Source organism: Silene latifolia, chromosome 7 (assembly GCF_048544455.1).
Source record: "Silene latifolia isolate original U9 population chromosome 7, ASM4854445v1, whole genome shotgun sequence".
Taxonomy (NCBI): Eukaryota; Viridiplantae; Streptophyta; class Magnoliopsida; order Caryophyllales; family Caryophyllaceae; genus Silene; species Silene latifolia.
The window spans coordinates 780,676-808,330 of NC_133532.1; the positions used below are offsets into that span (position 1 = coordinate 780,676).

The window sequence follows — 27,655 nt, forward strand, 5'->3', positions numbered from 1 at the left end:
TACATGTATACCTGTGGGATTTATCTGTATGCATCCCTTTGAATTTAAGGACTATAAGGAATATATCATGATGAATGCTAGTCATAAAATTAAATTACATAAACAAAAGGGTAAAGAGAATTAGAAATAACCTTAGGTCCTAGCTAATTCGGCCTATGAACAATATCACAATGATATTCTCCTATCAGTTGCACCCAAGATGCTCCGAGAAATACCCCTCAAAATTGCTAGAATGAGATCCCCAATTTTCTGTAAATATTAGGGTTTTTGTGTTTTTTTTTCTGATGAGAGAGGAGGCTAGGTCAAGAAAAAGAATTAGGGTAGAATAATTCTCTCCCTTTCTTTCTTATACTGACCGAATTATGGAGTTAATTAGGAAAGAATAAATCTTTCCTAATTTCGGCCCAACTGACCGAAATAAGGAGTATATGCTCCTTATTTTTGGTCTTTCCAAAATTATATAAAATGTGTTGAATTGTCATCTAGTGAGGATCGAACCCATGACCTCTTGGTATGTGTACCCTCACTGTTACCACTATGACACATTCATCTTGTTGATATTAAATATAACTGATTATATTTAATTACGAATTAACAGATTAATTCGTCCAAGCTAACATTACATATATTTAATTAAATATAACTTATTATATTTAAATTACGAATTGACAGTTAATTCGTCTAACCTAATATTATTTAATTTTCATTAAATAATTATCTCATCAACACATTGACTAACTATTTAGTCATATTGGGCATCAATATGGCTATATTTTTATAACCACATTTCTCAAACACATCCTATAGGTGTGACCTTTAGAGACCAGTTGATCACCGCCATCTGTATGATAATAACGTCAAACTTTCTAGCTAGCCAACCGTTACTAGGTAAACGTTAATCAACTGATTAAATATACGAAGTATACCCTTGTGAACCTGTAAGAGATTTACAAATGTTATCACACTAATTTGTGGAGGACACAAGCTCCAACAATACCAACTTTAATGTTGATAAAAATATCCGTCTCAAGTATGTAGTAGATCATGAGACGTGTTTTAATGCTTATCGACTCTTTTAGGCCGAGTAAATTTATTGGCTTCCGCATTACTCTTTTCCCTCCACCCAAAGCCCATAACAAAACCCTAAAATCTCATCTTCGTCCCTCATTTCTCGGCACACTATTCACCACCTAACACCTCAAAACCTCAATTTTTACACATCTCAAACATTTAACCTTAAGACGATCATTAAATCTTCGTTTCTTATCGGTTTTCAACGATTTCCGCGCCTATCGCTTCCTCTCCCCGTCCTCCGTAATTCTAGGTAAGAAAGGAAACAACTTTATTCACCCATAGGGGCTGCCGAGCCCTATTCTACACGGTACGCATTTTCTAATTTCGATTCTTAGTCTTAATTTGTGTTTTCATATATTTAGGAGAAGGATTAGTTGACCGGAAGTGGATTCTTATAAGTTAGATGATTTCATTAGAGATTAAAGGCTTAATAGGATAACGGTGATTCAAGTTGTATTCGAAGGAATAAAAATCGCAAGAGTGCAGCGGAATCTAACGAACTAAACAGTCTGTTGGACTAGGTACGACTCGATCTGAACGTACTAGGTACGACTCGATCTGATTTGCAAGGATATTTGACAAATTAGACCTATAATTTTCAAATGGGGTTGATTGTACTCAAGACCTATTGAGAAACAATCTTAGCTAGACTCGAGTCGCGTGGAACACTAAATAAAAACTTGGTATGCAAACGACACACACAAATTTGGAGAGAAAACACAAGTGTTTATCTTATTATTTGTTTAGAAAATGCTTCATAAAAATTACAACTCAGAACCGACATATATATAGCCTTCCACACACCTAAGGCTCGGTCAAAGCCAAAAAAGAGCAATTAAGAGCAACTAAAAGCAATTAAGAGGGCATTTACCCATAGAGTCTACATTCAAAAGGGGTGTTAAGTGCTGCCATTAACACCAGGTATTACTACCAATTCAAAGTAAACATAATTAGAAAATAACATGGAAATAACTACTAATTAATAAATAGGTAAGCATTTAATGCAAATATAGGATTAAACACACAAATTCTTTGAGCTGTAGCCGTTTACCATGGCTGCTACGGTCCTTGCATTGGTATCCTTGCCTAGCTTTACCAAGTCTACATCCAAGTGAGCTTCACTCGAACCTAGCATAATTGGATTACTTGTATACTCGTTTTCTTGCTTGAATTCGAACCCAAATTGCAAATGTAATAGTTGCCGAGACTGTTTCCTAGAGCCATCAAACGCAACAGTCGCAGCCACTTTTTCGTTACCTTGACATTTAATACTTGAGTTCACCACTTTGTATCATCCCTCCCTCCCCCCCGAAGTGAAATGACCTCAATTTCAGAGCACCCTTGTGCCGACTTCCCCCACCTCCCTCTGTGTACAAGCATAGACACCACCTCCCTAACCATGTTGCCGATAAAGCTTATTAAACAAACCAAAATTGTCATAAATGCAGCAACCCTTCGTACCTGAAATTCAAACAAATCACAAAATCTAGGAACCAGGAACATGTTATCATCGATGGTTAACGTTATTGGCTCAACAACAACTTTGAATTTCTGGCCAGAATTGAATGTATTACACGGTTCTTTGACACAAGCAACACGCGCTTCCCCATCGTCATAATCATCAAAGATAGGTGGACGATTAAAATTGACCGACCAATTTATGTTGCTGCAATCTAGCGCCGCCTTACCTAAATCAGTTTCAAATTCTTCATCTATGGCTATCATTGTGACACTCATCCTTTTCTTGAAACCTCAACGTATAGCTTAGATTGCTTTGGAAGACATGGGCTTAAGAACGACCTTCTTACCTTTAAAAACCAGTTGATACTCGTTGCTTCGCCCTCTATCCATCACGTCTCTATCATATTGCCAAGGTCGACCCAAGAGAATGTGACAAGCATCCATAGGAACCACTTCACATACAACCTCGTCTTCATAAGATCCCATAGCAAAACAAACACGAACCTTCTTTGAAACGTGCACCTTCTTGTCATCTTCCAACCAATGTAAAGCATAGGGATTTAGGTGAGTAATGGTTTGTAATGCTAACTTTGAAACTATCTCACTTGAAGCTGCATTTGTATAACTCCCAACGTCAATTATCACACTACACCATTTATCTTGCACTTGACACTTAGTGTAGAATAGTTGGTCACGTTTCTCCAAATCAATTGGTGATGATTAAACCTGTAAAGTACGAAGAACTAGGGCACAATCATAGGTAGGGATTATATAGGTTTCTACAGTATCTTTATCCTCCTCATCCTCGTAACCCTCTAGATTAAACACAACCCCTGACTATTCATCCCCAACCAACAAATCCTCACGCACTTCAATAGCCTCTCTTAAGGTTACGATTCGTTTATTTGGACAAGCACTTTGATAATGTCCAAATCCTTGACACTTAAAATATCGTACCTTTGACAAACTCGTCTCCTTTGGGGTGTTTGATGTTTTGGAATTAGGATTTGGAACAGGGGTACTTCCGACGGCATAACTACTACCCGATGCTCCTAGGTCCGACACAAAATCAGGCTTAGACTTACTACCCTCCACGTTTGATCCCCCTTATCTCGAATTCCCTTGTGCCTCAATTTTCATGCACAATCCACACAAGGTGGCAAAATCAGCATAAGAGTATAATTCAACCGAATTAGCAATGTGTCGATTCAACCCACGTAAAAACCGAGACATCTTTTGCTCCTCGTTTTCCTCCAATTCCCCCATCAAACAGAAATTCTCAAATTCCTCAATATACTCAGTCACACTCATCTTACCTTGTACCAAATTAGCAATTTTTCGATATAAAGTAAGCCTATGCATTGTGGGGACATACCTTTTCCTTAACTTTCATTTCAAGGACTCCCATGATGTGATCTTGGCCTTACCATCCCGTGCCCTTTGTGATTTCAATCCTTCGAACCAAAGTGAAGCCCCTTTGCTCAATTTCAGAATTGCATACTTACATCTCTTCTCATCATCAAGGTCTTTGAAATCGAACATACGATCGATTTTACGCTCCCATTCTAATTAAACTTCAGGATCCGTGCCTCCCACAAACTCCGGAAGTTCAGTCACCTTGAATTCATCAATACCCCTAATGTTATCAAAACGCATAGGCTGCCAACGAGGTCCTCCTTCTTGGACATTGCGTAGGTCGTCACGCAAGTTCTCCAATAAATTTGGGTCATCAAAATCCATCTTCAACCGAATAGGATCAGGAGCCGAAGCTCTGGTACCACAAATGATACAAGTGTGATTCGAACAAATAAAACTCGCAAGAGTGCAACGAAATCTAACGAACTGAAAAGTCTGTTGGACTGTTCGATTTCAGACTCTGGAAACTATATCAATAGTTTTTGGACGTGAATCAAGAAAGAACAAACAAGATCCGAATGTACTAGGTACGACCCGTTCTAATTTGCAAGGATATTTGACAAACTAGACCTATAATTTGCCAATGGGGTTGATTGTACTCAAGACTTATTGAGAAATAATCTTAGCTACACTCAAGTCGCGTCGAACACTAACTAAAAGCTTGGTATGAAAACGACACACACAAATTTGGAGAGAAAACACAAGTGTTTATCTTATTGTTTGTTTAGAAAATGTTTCATAAAAATTACAACTCACAACCAGGCATATATATAGCCTTCCACACGCCTAAGGCCTGGAGAAAGCCAATAAAGAGCAATTAAGAGCAATTAAAAGCAATTAAAAGCAATTAAGAGGGCATTTACCTATAGAGTTGTAACCGAAATAAACATTCAAAAGGGGTGTTAAGTGCTGCCATTAACACCAGCTATTACTACCAATTGAAAGCAAACATAATTAGAAACTAAACATGGAAATAACTACTAATAAATAGGTAAGCATTTAATCCAAATATAGGATTAAACACACAAATTCTTTGAGCTGGAATAGCCGTTTACCATGGCTGCTACGGTCCTAGTATTGGTATCCGTGCCTAGCTTTACCAAGTCTCCATCCAAGTGAGCTTCAGTCGAACCTAGCATAATCGGATTACTAGTATACTCATGCTCTTGCTTGAATTCGAACCCAAATAGGAAATGTAACAGTTGCTGAGACTGTTTCCAAAAGCCATCAAACGCAGCAGTCGCAGCCACTGTTTCTTTACCTTGACATTTAACACTTGAGCCCATCATATTTGTATCAAACGGTGATAGGTTACTCAACATTATGTCCATTTTGTGTGTTTATATGTTGTAGTATACTCATATGTGTTAATTTTTAATCTTTACATGTTTTACATGTTTATAGTTGAATAAGTTTGTATCTGACACCTTATGGTTGTTTGAGAAGTTTCTAGTCTTTTGGTTACATGAGTGTTTACATGGAAGAATTGGATTATTTACATGCATGAATTAGTGAGTAAACCATCTTGTTCATGCTTAATATTTATGTTTGGTTATGTCATGAAATTGTTATTTTGTAAACTATTGAGTTGAGAACAATTGGATAAAGTTGGTTCCTTGAATATGTAAACTATTGATTTCCGTCCCAAGTATACGTATGAAATTCCTAGTTAATTACATGTTATTATTCAATTGGATTGTAATGATAAGATAAGATTTATTTGGGGATAAAGATGTAGTTTGTATGTGTCGTGGGAAGCAGCCCGAAGCCGCGGTTTCAGCCTGACCAGTGTTGGTAAAATGGCCATAACGCCTTTGTTACGTATTTGTTTTGGGCTTATGACCCACCGTTAGAACCGTAAGAGGATAAGCTATCACTCCAATTAGTTTCACCTCATTCTCATGTCTATAACTCTAGTTATGACCATTTTACCTTGACCCTTGTTGTAGTCGAGTACTAAACTTGTTGTTATAAATTGGGTTTTATGTTTCTTGTTGGGTATGCATCTTAACCTTGGTTCTAATACTTGTGTATGATGTATTGACACTTTTTATAGTTGGAACCCCTTGCTTATATCTAATTCACATGTTAAACATCGGTTTTGGTTGTTAAGGTTAAATGCGGTTCAGTTTGGGTTTGTTTACATTTTACCTAGTGTTTCGTATTACTTAATTCATTTATTATCGTTTGTTTATACTATGTTTAATTAAAATGTAAATATGGAGTATAATGTTTATTCATGTTAGAAAAGTATTAAATGATGCTATATACTTCATATTTGAGTTCTCATTTGTTTGTTTACGTTTTGCCTCGTATTTTGTATCACTTAATTCATTTGTTATCACTTGTTCTATTTTAAGATCAAGTAACTTGTAAATATGAAATAAAATGTTTAGCCATGTTATACAAGTATGAAATGACTTAGTATATTTTACTTATGGGTTATTACTGGCTCCTTTTCACGTTTTCATCATATTTCAAGTATGGGTGATTTATTCTATTTAACTACTGGTAATGGGTCGTATTCTTGTGAAAATGTCATAATGTTATGCCTTCTTGCATGACTTATATTTACACCCTATTTGTGCTGATTGTAGCAAGTACGGGTTTGGCCCACTTGTGCTGTTCTGGAAAGTGAGTTGTATCTTAGTCTTTTCCGTCACTTTTGTGCTGATTCCGGCGATTGGGGTACTCGATTTTTGTTCTGTCATCGAGTCTTGGATGTGGGTTGTTCTGACGCATGTCAAATCGGGTAATTGTGACCTCCCGAGAATCTGGCCAGGTTTAGACTAGGACCATATTATTATCGTAGCCCTACCCGAGAAAAAGTTAGTTTAAGAGTAGTAAATATCTTGCTTGGTTATGGTCACTGGCATATGTCTTTGTACACGAGACTTTACATCTTATGTGGTTGAATGTAAGAGTCTTGGTCCAATCGGACAGTAGAGGTGAGATGCAAGCCTTCTAGTTACGATATGATTGCCGAGATTGATGCTCCCATATGTTCTTATGGTGAGATGCAGCCATGAGTGTGCATGTGACGTTAATAGCCACGTCCTGTGCAATGTTTGTTAGAATATTTCCAAAGTAATGGCTATAATTTTCAACTATATGTATTGCAATGATTGACTACTCGTTTATATATCTCACATGACTTAAATACTAGTTTTATGTAATTTGGACAGTCGCATATGTCACATTTCACTGGAATTCGTGCTTGTGATGAACTAACCGTATATATGTTCTTTCCTTTACTTCACTTATTTAAATATGCCTATGACATGCTCATTTGCTATTCTATCATACTTTCTCTTATTATTCTAACATGAATGATCCCATGCTTGTTTGTTCAAGTGAATTATATCCCGTGTTTATTGTGCCTTGCCTTAATTGAGTTCTTTCTTATGTTCATTTTGATATAATGTGGTTGGGAGAACCTTGAGTTACTCCCCACTGACTGTGGCGTTCATGTTTACATGAATGACAGGTATTAGTTGGTGCATTTATGGGGTGAAGACATGCGTGAGCTAGCGAGTACCTTGACCGTTGTCTTTTTGTCTATCGTTATGCTTAGACTCACGTTTTAGACTTGTATTCGTGGGATATCTCCCCCCCCCCTTCACTTTCAAGACTTGGTTTGTAATAACCTAAGTTTGCTTATCATTGCACTTGTTTTATTTTGTTAGTGACTCATGCATGTTAAACTTTAACTAGTTATAAAAAAGTTTTTAAAATTTCATAATTTTCGCTTAAATTTATTAGTTATATTTTCCGCATTTTCGCAGGGTGTCACAAAAACATGGGCACTTATAGATACAACAAGAGCTTTAAAAATTCAGTCAAACTACCTTTAAAATTTCGGAGGGAATGCTTGCTCACTGCCACCTACTCGATCAATAAAATGCATGTTGCGTGCTTTACTTCTACAATGGAAATATCCACATGAAATGCTATTTGGAGAAATTAATCCATATTATGAGAATTTGAGAGTTTTTGGATCTATATGCTTTGTTTTCGTACCTGCAAAGTTAAGATACAAGCTAGGTTATAAAGCTAGAAAATGCATTTTTCTAGGGTATCCTTATGGAAAGAAGGGCTATAAACTATATGATCTATACAAGCATGTTTTTTTACTAGCAGAGATGTGATTTTTAAGAAAAGCATATTTCCATATAGACATAGTCACATTAAAGACAATCTGCTACCAGAACCTGTACATACTACTAGAGTTGGCATAAAGGTTCGCGGGCTGGTGGGCGGCACAGTTCCGGGGCCAGCACGGCAAGGCGTGATTTTTGAGTAAGCACGTCCAAGGCACGGGCGTACTGACATGGGCTACGACACGGATTTCCCTAATTTTCGTGCCCAGGCACGAGGTGGCATGGCAGGCACCAGGTACAGTGGGCCTGACATGGCACGACCCGACAAAAACATGGTGGAATTTGTAGTCGTTGCCAAGAAATGAAGGAAATAGCCGTTTATGGCTGTTGTAACTCGTAATTTTAGCCGTTAGTGGCTGTTTCACCTGTTTTTGTTATTTTTTTTAATCCAAACTCTATAAATACCACCTTAACTCAATTAATTTTTTCATAATTCAATCCCTCTTATTCTCTTCTACTTATTTTAATTCTTACAAATTACAATCTTACAATATAAATTATTGTGATATATAAAAAAGTTATATAAAATAGTTAGTTAATTAGTAATTAGTTATTTGGGTTTTGTTGAATCAGGTTTTATAATAATCAAGTTGTTGAATCGGGTTCAAGCAAGGCTTCAATTCTTCATTCCGATATTCCGAATTCCGATATTGTTTTTATTTTTGTTTGAGTTAAATTTAGTTAATTAGTTTTACTTACATTTTAATAATTGTCTTTTAAAAATAAATTATAATTATGGACTCACAAAACTTATCTAATAGGTCACATCTTTTAATTAGTGAGTCTGATTCACCACCTACATGAAACCCCGAACCACAAATCCCGACGACCGTACCATTTAACATGAACCAATTTATTGGTTTTACTCCGTCACAATTTCAAAGCATGTTTTTTTTTTGGGAAAATGTAAGTTCTCATTAAATCAAATCAATAGTCCCATACAAGCCATTTTTCGAGTCTTTCATAAAGCAGAATCAATTACAACGAATATAATCCACCCATTCTAGTACTGAAGCATTTTTACTTCGAATATTACATTGTGCTAAATGACTTTGAACATCATTCTTCACCCGAGCTGCACCAACCTGAGGTCTAAGGACATAACCATCAATTCTGCTGCAATTCCTGCTATGCCAGATATGGTACAACAGACTAGCAAGAATCATAGCACTAATTTTCTTTTTACAACACATGCTTGCCTCTAATCAATCCACCAACTGATAAGGTGCTGCAAGGGGAAAATCAGGCAACACCATTCAGATACAGGCCACTACATTTCCTACTGAATGGGCAATCAAGAAAAAGATGGTTTAAATTCTCCTCCTGCATCCCACATAAGAAACAATTGTTTTCAGAAATGATCTGCATCCTGACCAACCTGACTTGAGTCAGAAGCTTCTGATGAGAAATCAACCAAATGATAAAAGATTGTCTAGGGATAAGCCACTTATTCAGCATCCAGGGGTACCATGACACCAAATTCACATCTGGTTTAAGCCATTGGTACCCTGCTTTAATTGTATAATGCTTCAAATCAGTGATAGATAATAAATAAGGTTTCATAAGATGCTTGACTTGGCAAATTTTCCGCCAGGCCCAGCTGCTGCCACTGCCAGGTTCATAGTCCATCCAATTACCATTTTTGATGTAAATAGCATGAACCCACCGCACCCACAAGTGGTCAGCTTTTTGGGCAACCCACCATACATACTTCCCTACAGCTGCAACATTCCAGAGATGAAGATTTTTAAACCCTAATCCTCCCTGTCTGATGGGTTTGCAAGCATTTTCCCAGGAAACAAGGGCATGGTTTTCTTTTGAATCATTGCCATGCCACAGGTATGAACTACAAATTGCTTTAATTTTAGAAATCACAGTCTTAGGAAGTATAAAGATCCTGGCCCAGTAACTGTGGAGAGTGCACAACACACACTGAATCAGGATAGTCCTCCCAGCATAAGATAGTTTCCTAGAGCCAAGCCCCCGAATTCTATCCACAACATTATCCACAAGGCTATTACAGCCCATAACAGACAAACGCTTAGGAGAAACAGTGACCCCAAGGTAAGTGAAGGGAACATGTCCTCTCTTCATCCCACTTATAAACTCCAAATCCCTGAGCACCAGATTGTCAACACCATTGCAATACAGGCTAGACTTACCAGTATTCATCACTAGCCCAGTAGCCCTAGAGAAAAGAGCAAAAGCTTTCATCATCTATTTAACAGAATCCCTATCAGCTTTGCCGAAGAGAATAAGATCATCCGCAAAGCATAAGTGAGATAGCTTGATCCTCTGGCACAAAGGATGGTAATTAAATCTTATATGCTTTTGCACCACCATAAGCACCCTACTCAAATACTCAAGGCACACAGTGAACAGGAGGGGGGAGAGGGGATCCCCCTGTCTGAGACCCTTTCTTCCTCTGAAAAACCCAAAAGACTCCCCATTCAGAGAAATAGAGTAAGAGGGGGTAGTGATGCACTGCATCACCAAGCTGTATATCTTTTCAGGAAACCCCAAGGCTTCCAACATATGACCCACAAATTCCCATTCAATAGAGTCGTAAGCTTTTTGTAGGTCAATTTTCATCATGGCTCTAGGAGAACAGCTCTTTCTCTTATACAATTTGATCAGATCCTGACAAATTAAAATATTGCCAACAATGTCCCTCCCTTTGATGAAAGCTCCCTGGGAAGGACAAATAATGTCAGGCAGAACAAGACTAATTCTATTGCAAAGGACCTTTGAAATGTATTTATACACTGTATTACAGCAAGCAATAGGTCTAAATTGCTTTACAGTTTCAGGAGCATTCACTTTAGGCACCAGAGAAATTGTAGTGGCATTACACTGCTTAAGAAGTTTCCCATAACAAAAGAAAGTCTTAATAGCTTCAATGATATCCCCTCCAACCAACTCCCAGTTATCCTTGAAAAATTGGCTACTATACCCATCAGGGCCTGGGGCTTTGTTTCCAGGAATAGAGAACATAGCAGCTCTAATTTCCTCACCAGTTACAGGAGTAAGCAAAGTCTCACAATGCTCAACACTAAGACAATTTCCATACTGAACAATTCTCCTATTAATAGGACTCACAGCTTTAGAGTTTCCCAGTAGAGAAATGTAGTAGTTTTCAAAAGCTTGTTGGATTGTCTCAGAGGTAGTACATAACTGTCCAGCCATATCCTTCACCTGGAACACCCTATTTCTAGCCCTTCTACTCTTAATACTAGCATGAAAGAAAGTTGTATTATCATCTCCCAACTTCAACCACTCCATCTTTGCTTTTTGTCTCAGAAATTGTTCCCTAGCCTGTCTAAGTTCCCCCAGTTCCTTTGCACAATCCTTTTCCGCCTGACATATCTCAGGGTTCAGAGGATCCAGGACAAGCATTTCCTTGAATTTACCCAGAGATATCTCAGCAACATGTGTGAGATTCTCAATGTCCCCAAACTGTTCACGATTAAGCTGTTTTAGGCCACACTTCAGAGCCTTCAACTTCTTCACCACACTAAACATAGGGGAGCCATGATACATCTTATCACAACCAGTTTGCACAATTTCCTTATACCCAGGAGCTAATGACCACATGTTGAAGTACTTGAAATGTTGCCCCCTCCTCTGACTTTGTATTTCAAAGTTGACAATGCCAGGGCAGTGGTCAAAAACCCCCTCAGGTAGGAAATGAGTGAAGCTATCAGGAAAGCAACATAACCAATCAGCATTGATAAGAGTTCTATCCAATCTGCTATACACTTTTGTCCCACACTCATGCTTGTTGTTCCAAGTGTAGAATGAACCCTTAGCACTTAAATCAGTCAGCTGACAATCATCAGCCAACTGAGCTAAAGGTCTCATCTCAGCATTAGTAGTTGGTGCCCCACCAATCCTCTCATTACTAGCTATAATAGCATTGAAGTCACCTCCAACAAGCCAAGGGCCATTGAGGCCACTGTGATATTTCCTCAAACTGTCCCATAGGGGTTCTCTATCAGCCAGTTTATTCATGCCATACACCACAGTGAACCAGAACTCCTTTATCCTCGTCTTATCAACCACCTTTGTATGAATACTCTGAACTTGAATATCAAAAATAGTAACATCATAGGAAGAAGGGTCCCACATAAGCCAGATTCTCCCTCCCTTGTGTAAACTAGAGTTTGTACAGACAGACCATCCATCACAAATATTGAGCCTTACATTATTCCCATTATTCACATTTATTTTTGTCTCTAAAAGACCACACAGTCCTACATTATTCTGCCCTAACAAACGTTTTATTTCTTTTTTCTTGCTAGGGTTATTCATTCCTCTAATGTTCCATAAGCAACAACTACCCATATTGAAATTGAGCCTTGCTAGTCTCCCCTTTCTCCACAACTCTCTGGTCCATAATCCCCAGCCTAGTTTTCTGCAAGGATTGCGTTAGAGATTCCATGAAAGAGAGCCCACGAGGTGTGAAGGTCCTCTTCTCTCCATTATCATGCCTCATCATTCTAGTCAAAAACCTTCTGGGCAGAGAACTCTATACCAGTGGAGTACATGGAACAATCACAGGAGTTTGAACCACCACACTAGCAGGAGTTTGGACTACCACAGGAGTGTTTGGAACAACTGGTTTCCTTGTGGGGGGTGCATCCACCTTTGGGGGGGCGGCTAGCCTTTGGGACAGGTTTCTGAGCCACCACTTTGGGCTTCCATACCTTTCTAGGCATAGGTTTAGGACCACCATTCCTACAATTCTCAGCAAGGTGGCCCATCCCTTTACAGTTGCTACACATCAATGGTAACCAGTCATAAGCCACTTTCAGTTTCTGGGTCTTTCCTTGGTCATCCACAAAACAAATCTGAGTAGGAAATTCCTGTCCAATTTCCACCTCCACCAAGATACGTGCAAAACCAAAGAAATTCCTATGCAATGTGTTCTCATCACAGCGTATGAACGTCCCCACTGCACTACTCAATTTTTTAAGACAATCGTTTCCCCAGAATTTAACATCCAGGCCAAACAATTTCATCCACAAAGGAATACGTTTAACATCATGCTTAATCAACTCAAATTGAGGGGTCCACTCATTGACAATCACAGGTTTGTTATCAAAGAGCAGATGCCCATTCTGTAAAACAAATTATTGTTGTTCCATGGTTTTGAATCTGACTAGAAAAATCCCATTGGGTAGGAAAGAAATTTTATCCACCCCCTGAGCTTGCCAAACTCTCTTAACAAACCCTGTAAGAACAGAGCTTGGGGGATTTGCGCCAAGAACATAACAAAACACAGACGAAGACCAGAATTTAATCTCACCCGCCACATCCTCCGGTGTAATTTTAATTGACGGCAGAGGTTCTGGACATTCCATCGTAGGTGCCTCTTGTTCAAGCTCCTCCTCCTCCAAGATTACTTCTAGGTCATCTTCAAACTCCTGAGACGAGAAATCCAATTGCCGTTGGTGCGATTTTCCTTTATTGTTCTATTGTAACTGTAAATCAACATGTTTTTGTTTAGTTTTTGTGTTTTTGTGAATTGATTGTGAAGAATTCAGCGAATTTTTGTGGTTTTTCCGATTGCGTGCCATTGCTTACGCAGTAAGAAAACCCTAAGAATTAGAGAGCGTTTATCTCTCTACTTTCTCTCTCATTCGCCTAAAAAAAAAACCACCTTTTGGAGGACCTAATACAATACTGTTATGCCTAATCAACCACCTTTTGTGATGGGGGATAAGACCACAGCCCGAACATGGCTCATGCGGGGATGGGTCATCTACCGAATCAAGGCCACCCCATACACAACCCGAACAACTCGTAGTAGAAGTATGGATGACCAAACAAAAATTGGAGACAATACGTAATAAGGGTCGCACTAGTGAATCGTGGAAATATTTTATTAAGTGTAAAAATAAACCAATTTGCAAATGTATATATTGTGATGGCATACTTAGTTGCGCTAGTACGGGGGGTACCGGTCATCTATATCGACTCTGGAACGAACGGTTGTCAAAACATCCCGAACGTGGGCAACCTTCAATGAACCAATTCGTGACTCACCCCGATAACCAATCGTACAATTATAATTATGATGAATGTTCTACCGAATTGTCTGAAATGATTATTCAAACGGAAAAACCGTTTGCAATAGCTGAACATCGTGCTTTTAATGAATATGTTAAAAAAAACCAATCTAGCCACAAAGAAACAAGTACGAGGGTCGTTAGAAATAATAGTATGGTACAATTTCTGACGGCTCGACAAAAACTCATTTATGTGTTTGAAAAGACTAAATGTAGATTTAGTGTAGCTTCTGATGGATGGGATTCTGGCACCGAGTATTCGTATATGTGCATTACCGCTCATTGGATAGATGACAACTGGAATTTGCAAAAACGAATCGTTGACTTTGCTAAATTAGAATACCCTCATAACGCCGAAAATACACATGTAATTATCATGAACGGTATTAATGAATCTGGACTTGCATCTAAAATTTTAACTTGTACTTTTGATAATGCATCTACTATGACTGTCGTTGCTAACTTGTTAAAAACTATTTTACATGGTGTTCTTTTAGTTGGTGATTTGTTGCATGTTAGATGTGCATGTCATGTTTTAAACATATGTGTTAAAGATGGTCGGGCGGGCATTAAAGATTATCATGCAAAATTTAATCATATTGTTATGCATTTTAATACGACAAGGTGGAGACGTCAACAACGACGTTATTTTTGTAAAGGCAACGGATATGATTACATAAACTTTCCCGAGAAAAATAACACTAGGTGGAATTCTATGTACACTATGTTGAATGCTATAATACCTTATAAACAACCACTTACTGTTTTTTGGAACCGAGCCTTTCCAGATAATTACCTATTAGAAGAGGATTGGTAAAAAATTTCATTGTATGTTGATTTATTAGGTGCTTTTAATAATGCAAGTCTCCTTTTCACATGTATATAAACCCACCGCTCCTCATTTTATTGGTAATGTTATTCCTATTGCACAACTTTTTTACGATTATCGTAATAATGAAATCTTTAGCGGGTTTCTTCCAAAAATGGAGACTAAGTGGCTCGAGTATTGGTTCGATATTCCCGTTGTTTACATTTGTCGTATAATTTTAGACCCTACGTAGAAATTAGAGGAAACTATACAGTTAGTTGGTGCTTCTAAGAGTCTATTATGTTTACCTTTTAACGAAGATCAATATAGAGAAAATGTAAATTTTTTGTTGTATATAACCATTACGAGTTTGTTATTGGTAACTTCAGTCATGTTTCTTCCCGTCCTTCTTCTAGTGCAGGTAGTAGTGGTGGTGCCATTCGAGGAACAAGCTTGGCCACTCTTAAAGGTTTGATGAGTCGGGTAAGACCGAATCGACAACAATCTACTCCAACATCCAATTTGGTCGAGTATCAAATGTACATTAGCTACGATTATTTTCAAGGTATATCCGAAGAAGAGGTCAACAACCTTCACCTTTTGCAATGATGGCGAAATAAAATAAGGTCGCTTCCGGTGATGTCGACAAAAGCAAGGGATTTCTTAAGCATTCAAGTGTCTTCTGTTGCATTTGAAAGTTGCTTTAGTGGAGCAAAAAGGGTATTGGATGAAAAACGAACTCGTCTAAGATCCAATATACTTAAAATTTTGGTGTGCTATATGGATTGGATGGATGCCGAGTATCGACAACAAGAAGAGGTCGATCATGAAAGCAAGTGTGATTCCGACCAAACAAGCACCAAGTCAAATCCATAGTTGCATGTTTTATTAAATAAACTTGTGTTATATAATTTTTCTTATTTATTATTTTAGTAAATTAGATTATCATCGTTTCATCATTTTTTAATTAGATAAAATTGTAGTAAGATCGATTCATCCTTTTTTAATAAAAGATTGAGGTATTTTTTTTAATATCGTTTCTGAATCGTTTAATTAATTTTTTTTTTTCATCATTTCTTAATTATTTAGTTAAAAATCTTTTTTTTTTTAATATCGTTTCTTAATTATTTAACTTAATCATGTACAAGTAATCAAGTACATTAATATTTAATAAAATATATATTGAAACCCGCGAAAGTGGCAATTTGCTCCCTTAACTTTGTTTAATGGTGAAATTAGGCCCTTTAATTTCAATTGTAGCAATTAAGCCCCTTAACTTTAGCTAAATGTGAAATTAAACCTCATTATTTGATTTTTCATAAAATTCCACCGAAATTAATTTTTATAATCCAATTAATCAAATAAAAAATTTACTTTCATAACCTTATAACTTTTATACAATATATATTTTTAATAACGAGTATTTTTTATAATTTTACAATTTTTAGACAATTTATTATAAATGTAAGAATAATCCATAGAAATTTATCATATTTTTATTTTGTTTATTATAGATGAATGTAAACTTATTCTTAGATGAATAATTAAATTTATATAGGTTAATAAAGTTAAAATTAGTAATTTATATGTATTATTAGTTGTATAATATAATATAAAATGATTTTTGTTGAGATTTAATTGAAAAATAAAAATCAGGGTTGAATTTCACTTTTTGTTAAAGTTAAGGGGCTTGATTGCTACAATCAAAACTTAAGGGGCCTAATTTCACCATTGAACAGAGTTCAGGTGAAAAATTGTCACTTTCGCGAATTTAAACCATTAATCATCATTTATTAAACGAAAAGTATTAAAAATATATCAATTATATATAAATTTTCATTAAAAAAATATATTAAATCTTATGGGCCGACCCATGTGTAGACACCGAAATTTTATATTTTGGTATCTATTTATTTTAATAAAATCTTTAGTATTCAGAGATAATTATCAATAAATATTGTGATAATATCTTTGATATTTTAGAAATCTTTATCTTTCCCTGTAAGCCAGCTACAACTATAAATACAACCCCGTGTTTAGATTTAGAGGGAGGGCGGATAGATTAAGTCAAATAAACGACCTCGTCTTCCTACTACCAAATTGTAGGTAGGTTGGAATAACTCACGAAACGACCCCATCATCTGCCTACGGGATTAAGTCGATAAGACCCCCGTAGCACTATCAAAACCATAAATCCCTAAGAGATGGAATCAAGAAAGTTACGGAAATTGTAACCTTCAATCTTTTAATAATAGAACTGTTGTTTTCCGTATTATTTTGGTTCCTCTTTATTCACTATTGCAGGTTCGTAAATTTTTATGGTTTACAAATTGGCACGCCCGGTGGGACGATTTTCGCTCTTCATCTCCATTCTCCAAGGGTCAAATTCAGTAGTAGATTCGAGACTAAGTTGTAACCGACACCAAAGTCTCTACAACCAGTGTTGAGGGGGCATTTATAGACACCGCAATTTTATATTTTGTTATCAATTTATTTTAATAAAATCTATAGTATTTATAGATAATTATCAATAAATATTGTGATAATATCTTAGATATTTTAGAAATCTTTATCTTGCCCTCTAAGCCAGCTACAACTATAAATTAACCACGTCTTTAGGTTTAGAGGGGGAGCAGATGGATTAAGTCAGATAAACGACCCCGTCTTCCTACTACCAAATTGTAGGTAGGATGGAATAAGTCACAAAACGACCGCATCATCTCCCTACGAGATAAAGTCGATAAGACCCACGTAGCACTATCAAAACCCTAAAACCTTTAAAGATGGAATCAAGAGAGTTACGGAAATTGTAACCTTCAATCTTTTAATAATAAAACTCTTGCTCTCCATATTATTTTTGTTCCTCTATCTTCACTATTGGAGGTTCATAAATTTTTATGGTTTACAAATTGCAAAATTGTAGCAACAAATTTGTCTAGAGCTGCAAACAAGAAGATAAAACACAAACGAATGCAACAAAATAATAATTTTATTAATTTAAAGATTTCGGGTACAATCTTCTAGTTGTTCTACCGATTCGATTTCCGCACTTGGATGAATAGGAGGGCCTTGATTTGAAGACTTGATTCTCCTTGTATGAGTTTGATTTGTGTCTCTTCAGTTGACGGCGATGAACGCTTGATGTCGGATCGAAGAGTAGTTTTCTTTTTCTCTAGCTTTCTCTTGGAAGAGGATTTTTGTAGAAAGGGTTTTTGGAGAGAGGTTTTGTTTGTAATGTGATTTTCTTTGTGATTTTCTTATTTTTCTGATTAGTCTCAAAACGAGAGCTAATGGTTGTATTTATAGAAAATTGAAGGGTTTGGTTTCCACCCAAGATGGAATTGGTAGTCTTAGCATTCTTGTAATGGACTTGGTCGTCATTTCAGCCCATTTGAATGTATTTGACCCATTTAGTGAGTTTGACCCATTTGGCGAATTTTATCACTTTAAAGAGTTAGACCGACTAAAAGTAATCAAATTGGACTAACTTAATTAAATTTTGTCCAAATTAATTATATTAGTTTACATTTCATTTCACGGGTCAACATTTTGACCTTTGACTTCCGACGTGGCACATATATAATTTTTACGTATCTACAAATTGCCCCCTTGAGACTTGGTCATGCACACAACTTTAATGTTTAAGCATGATCGGGTCTCGAATTAGTAAATTTTCCTGACCACTAGTCCGTCTGAATTTGAATCGTGTGATCATATTCTAATACAGGCTTCTTGCAAGTTTGCGTCGGTTGTATGAGGCTATGCATTAGCCCACAAAATCTCTTGTACGTCAAACTCATTGTTCGCAAGAATTGAATTTAATCAAAGTAGAATTTATTATTTTATTCAATCCATCCTTGCTTTCCCATTCTTCTTTGGCAAGTTTCCCTTTTCTGGATTTCTCTTCCTCATTCTCTTTTGTCATGAATGAGTGGTAAGGGCTCTCATCTCTTAAACAAGTGGTCAGGGGTTCGATTCCTGACTCTTGCGAATGAAAAAGCCAAACTTGGGAGGGGTCAACCCATTAAATTGCCTTCAGTACCCCGTAGGAGATTGCCCCAACTGTCGGTAGGGGATACACCTGGTCAACACCAAAAAAAAAAAAAATGAATTTCCATATTATTGCCCTGATGATATCCCGTTTCCATAACTCTGTCTTTTGTTTAAGTATAAAAGGAGGAGAAGGGCTCCATAATTCTATACCATTGGTAACGTAAGAGCTCGAGTCTGCCTCAACTTCCGACGACGAGAAACCCGAGTCCCGGACTACGAAGTCCCTACTCACTAGGCGTCTTCATCGAGTTCTGAGACGAGCCAGTGAAGCCTTTCACATATTGCGTCAAGCCAAAGCTTCGGATTTACAGGTGGGCAAATACTTGAAATTTTCTAACCAATTTTATTTTTATGTCTGCAGTATGTTGTTTCTCCGACGCCACAAGCGATCTCTTTCCTCACAACGGACTAAAACTATGACAAAACGGCACTGATAATACCTTGTTTTACCGGCAACCCGTCCTTCAATTCCTGATTTGTCCTCGACGCGTGCTCACTGCTCATCGCTAACTCGACGCGGTCCACGAATCTCAAAGTTTAAAATTTACCTCTCTTTTGGCGTATGAACTGCAAAATTGGGGTAGTCGTTGAGTTTGGCGGTGAGATTTATATTAAGCATACCTCATTGACCGTGCCTGCCCCACCAATTAATGACACGATGCACAACAATGGTAGAGACCGCACCCACAGGAACCAAAAAAGTCGATGTGAGACCACTGAGTCTCCAAAAGAAAACTCGGTCCCACCCCATCTCTGCTGGAATGAAACTCGGCCCGTGTCTGGTTCCTTTACGGCGGCTGACACGGACGGCGTCATCTTTATATATCCGCCGACTTCTCCGCTTGTTGCCGGCATGAATCATTATCTGCTTGTCACCATTGGATCCTTGCTTATTCTGGACGGCTATATGCTTGATGAAGGGAACCTATCACCGGGATGACAACATCGGAAACAACAAAATTTGGTGGCGTGTGTGATCTCCATCATGAGAACTCCGGCAGGGGACCTTGGTGACAATAGAAAATGGACTAAACTTGAAGGACGATGCTGAACAATTGATTTGGGATACACTTTATTTTAGTGGAACTGATTTCATCTTCCCCTTTGATTCGAAAGCTACTGGACACATTTTATTATTGTAGTTTGGACGATGGCTGTTGTTGCAGTTAGTATTTAACCCCCTTTTTTTGGAACATGTGGGTTACACCACAACGCACCCCACTTCTTTAATTTTTTTTCTTCTTTTTTTTGAAAAAGAAATAACTTGGTATGTCTTTTTGTCTTGTGAGACGATAAGGTGCACATCAAGACGAGTGAATCTAAGACGGCTGGCAAGTACTTAGTGACGGTCGATGGCGTTGACGATGAAGCAAATAATGGAGTTAAAACACACCATCTTTCCTTCTATGACGGGTTCCTTTGCTGAGTTGTGGTTGCCGCTGACATATCCGCCAAGCCTGGATTGTTGGTGGCAAAAACGTGAAAAACCTTTGCTGGTGCTCCTTTCGTCACATCACCGAGAAATTGCCGACATGGCGTCCTTTTCAAAGTTGTTACACTCTCGATGCTCCAGAGGCGAAGTTCAACGAAACACCAAATTTTCACTTTGGATATGAATTTCCTTACATTCCGCGCTACTGGGAATGGTTAGAAGACGTTCTTTGCGAGTACCGCAACAGTCTGAGATCCGTCTACATTTATGAAGCAGTTTATGCCTCACTTTTCCTCTATCGGCGCAGTAGTCAACTAGTTGAGTCATTTTGCGATTTTTGGTGCCCACAGACTAACACTTTATTGACAACAGCGGGAGAAATTTTAATCAGCCTTTGGGATATTTGCTCTATCACCGGACTACCTCTAACGGGCTCATTTTATGATGAAGTAGTGCCTTCAGTTTAAGAAATCCAAGGCTTCGATGAGAACGACCGACCTTATATGCCCCAAGCTGCAAGTATTTATTTTCTACGTTTCACCGGATTTCTCTTTCGGCGAAGAAAAACGGCAAAGTACCCTTTGAAGACCGGTGTCACTTTTGGTATAAAGGCACCTCCAAGTATTTTTCCTTCGTCAAATGCGTCATAGAAGCCATGGTCGAGACTATTTCGGAGCTATATTCTATTTTTCGGAACAATTGTCGTTGGAAGCACCTAGACCAAAACAAAATTTATAACTTCACAAACAACTCTACAATTAGTAAAGAGGCAAGTAAAGGTCGGATCCCAAGGGACGGGAATTGAGATGAGATTTCTATTGAAACTAGTGGTGTCTTAGGGGTGTCACAATTTGGGTTGATGTAGAAGGTCACTAACTAAATAACAATGAAAGTAAATAAGCAAGATGAATTGAAAGGGTTGTAAACAATTGATAAAAAGCACTAGGGTATCATGGGGTCATAGGGGAATCATGGGAATTGAGCATACAAACATGTTCTCAAATTATAAGCAAGCAATTATTGTTGTGATGGATTGAGTTGGGTTATATCTTACAATCCTAGGAAAGTTTGGGTCCCGGAGCCGAATCGATTAGATTGTACAACACCTACAAGTCGACTTAGTCTTTCCTGCTCAACAACATGCATGGTATAATGAGACTCGAGTTGGTTTATGTCTTATAAGTCTCATTGAAAAGATAGGTGATGGGTAAAAAATTCAAGGATTCATAGGCTCACATTTCATCAAATATAACATGTGCATGAGTTGAGATCAAAACAAGCAAGCAAATAAACCATGAAAGCATATTAATTTAAGCATGAATCATTCCCCATGTTGGTTTCCCCTAATTACCCATTAACCCTAGCTAGGTCACTACTCACTCATTATCATGTTGATCATGCTAGCAAGGTTGTCAATCATACCAACAAAAGGAAACATGATGAATACATGAAAGTAATTAACAATAATTAAAAAGGGATTAAGAGAATTATACCTACTAATGATTCCAATAATAAAGCAAAAAATAAAAGAAGTACTTGATGCTTGATTGAGAGGTTGTCAATCTCCCAATAATAACCCAAATAATCTTCAATTATCCAAAATAAAGGATGAACAAAAGAGAGATTAAGGAAATAAAACTTGTATTAAAACATGATGAATTGTTGATTACAAAACTAAAGAGAGATTTGATTGATATTAACTACTCTAATAATTGATAAGAAGAACATCCTCTTCTAATTAGACTAATGGGGTATTTATAGTTGAAATTAGGTGGATGCATTAGGGTTAACTAAGGGCTAAACTAGTAATTACACTTTTTAGATTGAGCAGGGAGACGACGGTATTTTTCGAAGGAAGGGCTTCTTTCTTTGAAGCTTGATGAAACGAATTTGTGCTGGACTGGAATCCGTGCGTCTTAGGCACGGGACGGGCGGATTCAGGAGCCTCTGCCCGGGCGTCTTCAAGGGAATCCGGGCGTCTTCTGGGCTTGCTGTCCGGGCGTCTTTGAAGGAAGACGCACGGATTGTGCTGTGGAGGACGGGCGTCTTCCAGTCAATCCGCACGGGTTGCTGGAAAGCTTCATTTCTTTCTTCTTTTCTTCCTTTCCTTCATAAAATCCTTGGGGATTTCCTTGGGGATGCAATGATCCTTCCTCAACATTGCTCATCTACTATAATATGTACAAAGGCCTTCTAATCTTGTCTCTCCTTGATGCTTGGTCATTGAATTCAATCAATTTAGTCTCATTTTGCCATGAAAATGCAAGATTTGCACTCCTTTCCTACCAAGGGATCAAAATCTCAAAGAATATGCAAAACAAAGAACTAAAGACAATAAATGACCCAAATATGCACTAAAAAGCATGGGAACAAGGCTAATTCGGGGGCTAAATATGCGCTAATTATGGTCACATCAAATATCCCCAAACCGAACCTTTGCTCGTCCCGAGTAAAGAGGTGACAAAGACTAGGACCATTATTTAAACTAACCTAATAACATAGCCGATATGAGACAATTAGCGGGTCTCACTCCGCCCCTTCAACTCACAACAAGACAACCATGAGGTAGGATGCCTTCTTGCAAGGCAAGGTGAGTCTTGCCAAAATGGCGACACATCCAAACATTAAGCACACAAAATCAAATAATGGATGCATCTACAAAAGGAATAGCCACTTCCTCATCAAGTGGCGGAGGCAACTAAGAGAGAACAAATTTAAGAGCATATAATCCTTCACAAATACTAGTTCAACAAATTACTAAGGCTAAGAGGATGGCACTAAATCACCTCCAAATGGTGTTAAACTAGACTACTTTCGTCCTCAATTTCCAAATGCTTTCGTCAAGAGCGATCAGATGGTGGTGGAATGATGATCCCTATGATGCTAGTAGCATATGACATGACAAGTCTCAAATTCTCTACAAAGTAAAGGTCATGGATCGTCCCAAGCTCGACAAAGTGGCTTGACAAAAAGGATTTTTGGGAATGAAATGCTCAAATCGTTATAAACAAAGGGTGGATATGACTAGTATTCAAAATTTTACCTCATTTAACTTTCACAAAAAATTAGAGATGGGGTTTGTCCCTTCCGGGCTAGTGTCCTTTGCTTTCGCCAATCGCTTATTAGACAACCGGTTAACCTCTAGACAATAGCTTTTCGGGGTGATAGTCGCTCTGTCTCTGGGCGGTTGAATTCACAACCGTGTGGGGGCCCATTTCAATGGATCCCTCTCCAAAGCACATCGAAGTGGTACGCCTCCATCAAAACAACTAAAATTTCTCAATATTTCAACATTTCATAACATTTGAGGTTTCCTTAGCAATAAATTACTTCCACATAACAAAATTTTCGAAATGAGCACTTCAAACTTTATTGATAGAAATTATTTTTGGGTTGCCTTATCACAAGGTCAATCAAGGTCACCCAGACAAGTTAACCAAGTCCACATCGCATCACGGGGTTGGAATAAGTGACTCACATGCAAACCCTTGACTAGGCTTTGGGTCATGGGTCAAAAGACACTAGTATGACACAATCTAGGGTGTTTTAAAACCATTCTAGTAGGCAAAGTCTTAAGTTGAAAAAGTATTTGTAATGGCTTAGTTGCTCTTGTCAAAGTTCTCAATTAGGCACTTTTCAAAATATTTTATCTAAATGCAACTATATGCCATGCTGCAACTATTATATATACATCCTAATGCAAGTGATTCTACCAACTAATATGACATATAAACTAAATGCAAGTCCTAAGTTCACATTGTTATACCGCATCAATCAAAATAAAGCCACATAGTCATTAACATAAAGAGGAAAAAGGAGATTGGAAAGATCATACCATGCGGTCTTCATGATCTTCATGTCTCGGATGTGGCGTAGTCCATCAATGTGAACAAGGATAGAACAAACAATATATACAATATATACATAACTACACTACAAAAGAAAATAAACATGTTTTTGGATTTTTCAATTTTCAAATTTTTATGGTTTTTCGAAAATTTTCAATTTTTTGGATTTTTGAATAAAAGTTAAGTTAGAATTCCCCATCCCCACACTAATATGGACAATGTCCTCAATGGCCAAAATGATGGGAAATTATGCAAACATGATGCATGATTTCTACACTAAATGCAAGCTACACTAATCTACACTACATGATGCATGGTTTTTTTGTTTATGACGGAGAGGATAATTTAGATTACCTCCCGTTGTATATGCATTAACTTCCCCAAACCGATCTAGACATTATTGCTAATGTCCTAAGGTTGGGTGTAGTTCATTCACACACTTTTCAATGCATGGAACTAATTTTGTCATTTTGGATGTTGAAAGGTGGGAACAATAAAATGAGAACACCTCAATGGTGCTAGGACTACTCCAACAATGATCAAGATTAATAAATAGAACAAAGAGAGAAATAGACAAACCTCAAGAGGGTAGGAGCCTCCAAAGCTTGCTAATCTTCCATCATATCATCATTATCATCTCCTTCCTCACTAGAAGTGGTCTCATCACCACTTTCTTCTTCACCTTGCTCATCATCCTCTTCTCCTTCTTCACTAGCTTCTTCATCAATGTTATCATCAACCTCTTCATTACCGACAACCTCATTATCACCCGGAACAACCCTAGATGCACTCGGAAAGAAGACTTCCCTATCCGCCCAACTAGGCAAAGAACATGAAGGGTCAAGTAGTCCTTGCCTAGCTAAATGAAGGAGGGGTGGATATTGTGATAAGTAAGCATTTTTCCGATCCTCGAAAGCTTGCTTGTGCATCTCTTGCATGAGAAGAGTCAAATAATCATTTCTTGCTTCAACGCCTTCGGGCTTGAACTCTTGGTACTCGAAAGGGTAGGTTGGTGTGACAATGGAAGAGGGGGGCATTTCAATTTCACCCTTTTGTTGTCGGATAATGTACTCGGCCTCTTTTGAAAGGGGAAGTAGATAGTTGGTCCGGTGGACACTCAATCGACAAATCTTTGAAGGTAAAGTGAAGGATCTAGCCTCACTAGTGAGGCATCCATACTTGGTGTCAAGAGGGTTATGGGTAACCCACTTGTACTTGTATATCATAGTATTAATATCAATGAGATGACCACCCTCTTTCGCCTCATACTTGTTATCTTTGTTGAAGTTTGGATCAAAGTATTTAGCTAGGATAGTGACTAGGCCTCCATTCACAATAACGGTAGTGCCTTTCTTCCCACAATCAATATTTAGCCATCTATCCACCAAAAGCCTTAGAGAGTTGAAAGGCTTGGTGAATTCCCTTCAAATGTTCAAAGCCGACTCAAGAAGAACAAAATCGAGTTTGGTGAAATGGTTGGTGAGGAATCTTGTTTTTGTGATGGAGAGGATGAGGGTTTTGGAGTTATAAGTAGTGTTATGAATGAAGGAATGAAGAAATGAATGTGGGAGGGGGTTTATAAAACCCGAAAAATTTGAAAAGTAGAGGCAAGACGGGCGGTTTTTGCTCGGGACGCCCGGATTCTGCCTTTTCTGGGCTGGGAAAAACTCGCCTAAAGACGGGCGTCTTTCAGTGAAGACGCTCGGATTTTCAAACACGGGACGGGCGTCTTTCAGAGAAGACGGGCGGATTCCTTTACAGGGATTTTTCTTGTTTTTCTCAGCCAAGAAGACGGGCGTCTTTCTTTCAGGACAGGAGGATTTGAATGCAGGACGCCCGGATTCGTTGACAGTCAGAAATTTCAAAAATTCAGCTCATGTTGGACGGGCGTCTTCTACCCAATATGCCCGGATTGCCTGAAGACGGGCGGATTCTCTCGAATCCGCTCGGATTCGACTCCTTTGTACAATTGTACCCGGATTCAGTTCCATCCGTGTACTTTGCATATCCCTTGTCATTTTTCCATTCTTCTTCATATCTCGTGTTCTTCATTGTGGGGGCACTACTAAGGCTTGGATAGCCTAGGCAATTGCCATCCCCACACTAAGCTAAAGCACTACACATTAATTGAAATTATTAGTACCTCCCTCACTTCTCTCAAACATGATAATTATCTTGATCAAAGTATGAAAATCCAAAAATAACAAAAATGCAATATAAGAATTGAAATGCAAGTTAGGGAGTTAGAGATATTTACAAATGGTGGTTTAGGGAGGACTCCACCAAACTCTCATTCTTGATGAGATGTCAAGGGGGCATGTTCAAGGTGTTGTTGATGTTGCTCAACACCTTAAAAAAGTAATCAAACGCTTGTTCATTATCATGATAGAGGTCTTCAATAGACCTTGGCCCTTGTTGTCGGTCTTGATCGATGGCATTACCAATGTAGGGATTAAAAATCCCTTCAAATTCGTCGTCCCAAAGACCACAAACTTCATTAAGTTGATCCTTGAAAATCTCTTGATTTAGTGGAGACAACTTTACCATTTCCTTTTCTTGGCCAATGAGGCCATCCTCTTCTTCTTTGCTTGATTTTGATGAGCTTTGCAAGCTCTCTTTGTCACAATTCACTTGCTCTTTGAATGGAGCATCTTCAATTTTCTTCTTCCATTGGAGTTCCGACTCCTTCTTTTCATCCTTCCGACTATAATGATCGATCATAAAACACGGTTCATGTAAACGGGGAGCTCTCATAGTCTTGTCAAGATTGAAAGTTATACTCTCATCTCCCACTTCTAGAGTAAGCTCTCCATGTTTCATATCAATCACCGCACCCGCGGTGTGTAAGAAGGGTCTTCCTAGAATGATTGGAATGTTGGAATCTTCCTCCATATCAACAATGACAAAGTCCACCGGGATGAAAAACTTCCCAATTCGTACGGGGACATCTTCCCATATCCCTAATGGTGTCTTCGTCGATCTATCGGCCATTTGGAATGTGATATTGGTGCATTTAAGCTCTCCCATCCCCAACCTTTTACTCACCGAGTACGGCATAACACTCACACTAGCCCCTAGATCACATAAGGCTTTGTTGATCGTGGTGTCGCCAATGGTACACGGTTTTGAGAAGCTTCCCGGATCCTTGAGCTTTGGAGGTGAATTCCCTTGAAGTATTGCACTACTCACCTTAGTGAAGGCGATAGTCTCAAGTTTCCGGATTGACTTCTTCTTTGCGAGGATGTCTTTCATGTATTTCGCATAGGCCGGCACGTGATTGATTAATTCCGTGAAAGGAATTGATACTTCCAAATTCTTCACAATTTCCACAA

General features: G+C 38.1%; 1 protein-coding gene across 1 annotated transcript; it reads right to left on the reverse strand.

The window, feature by feature from the left end:
- Positions 1 to 9,353: 9,353 nt before the first annotated feature.
- On the reverse strand, positions 9,354 to 10,328 carry LOC141593145 (uncharacterized). Its single transcript, XM_074414099.1, has one exon. The coding sequence runs from the start codon at positions 10,326 to 10,328 to the stop codon at positions 9,354 to 9,356; it is 975 nt and encodes a 324-aa protein (XP_074270200.1).
- Positions 10,329 to 27,655: the final 17,327 nt, after the last annotated feature.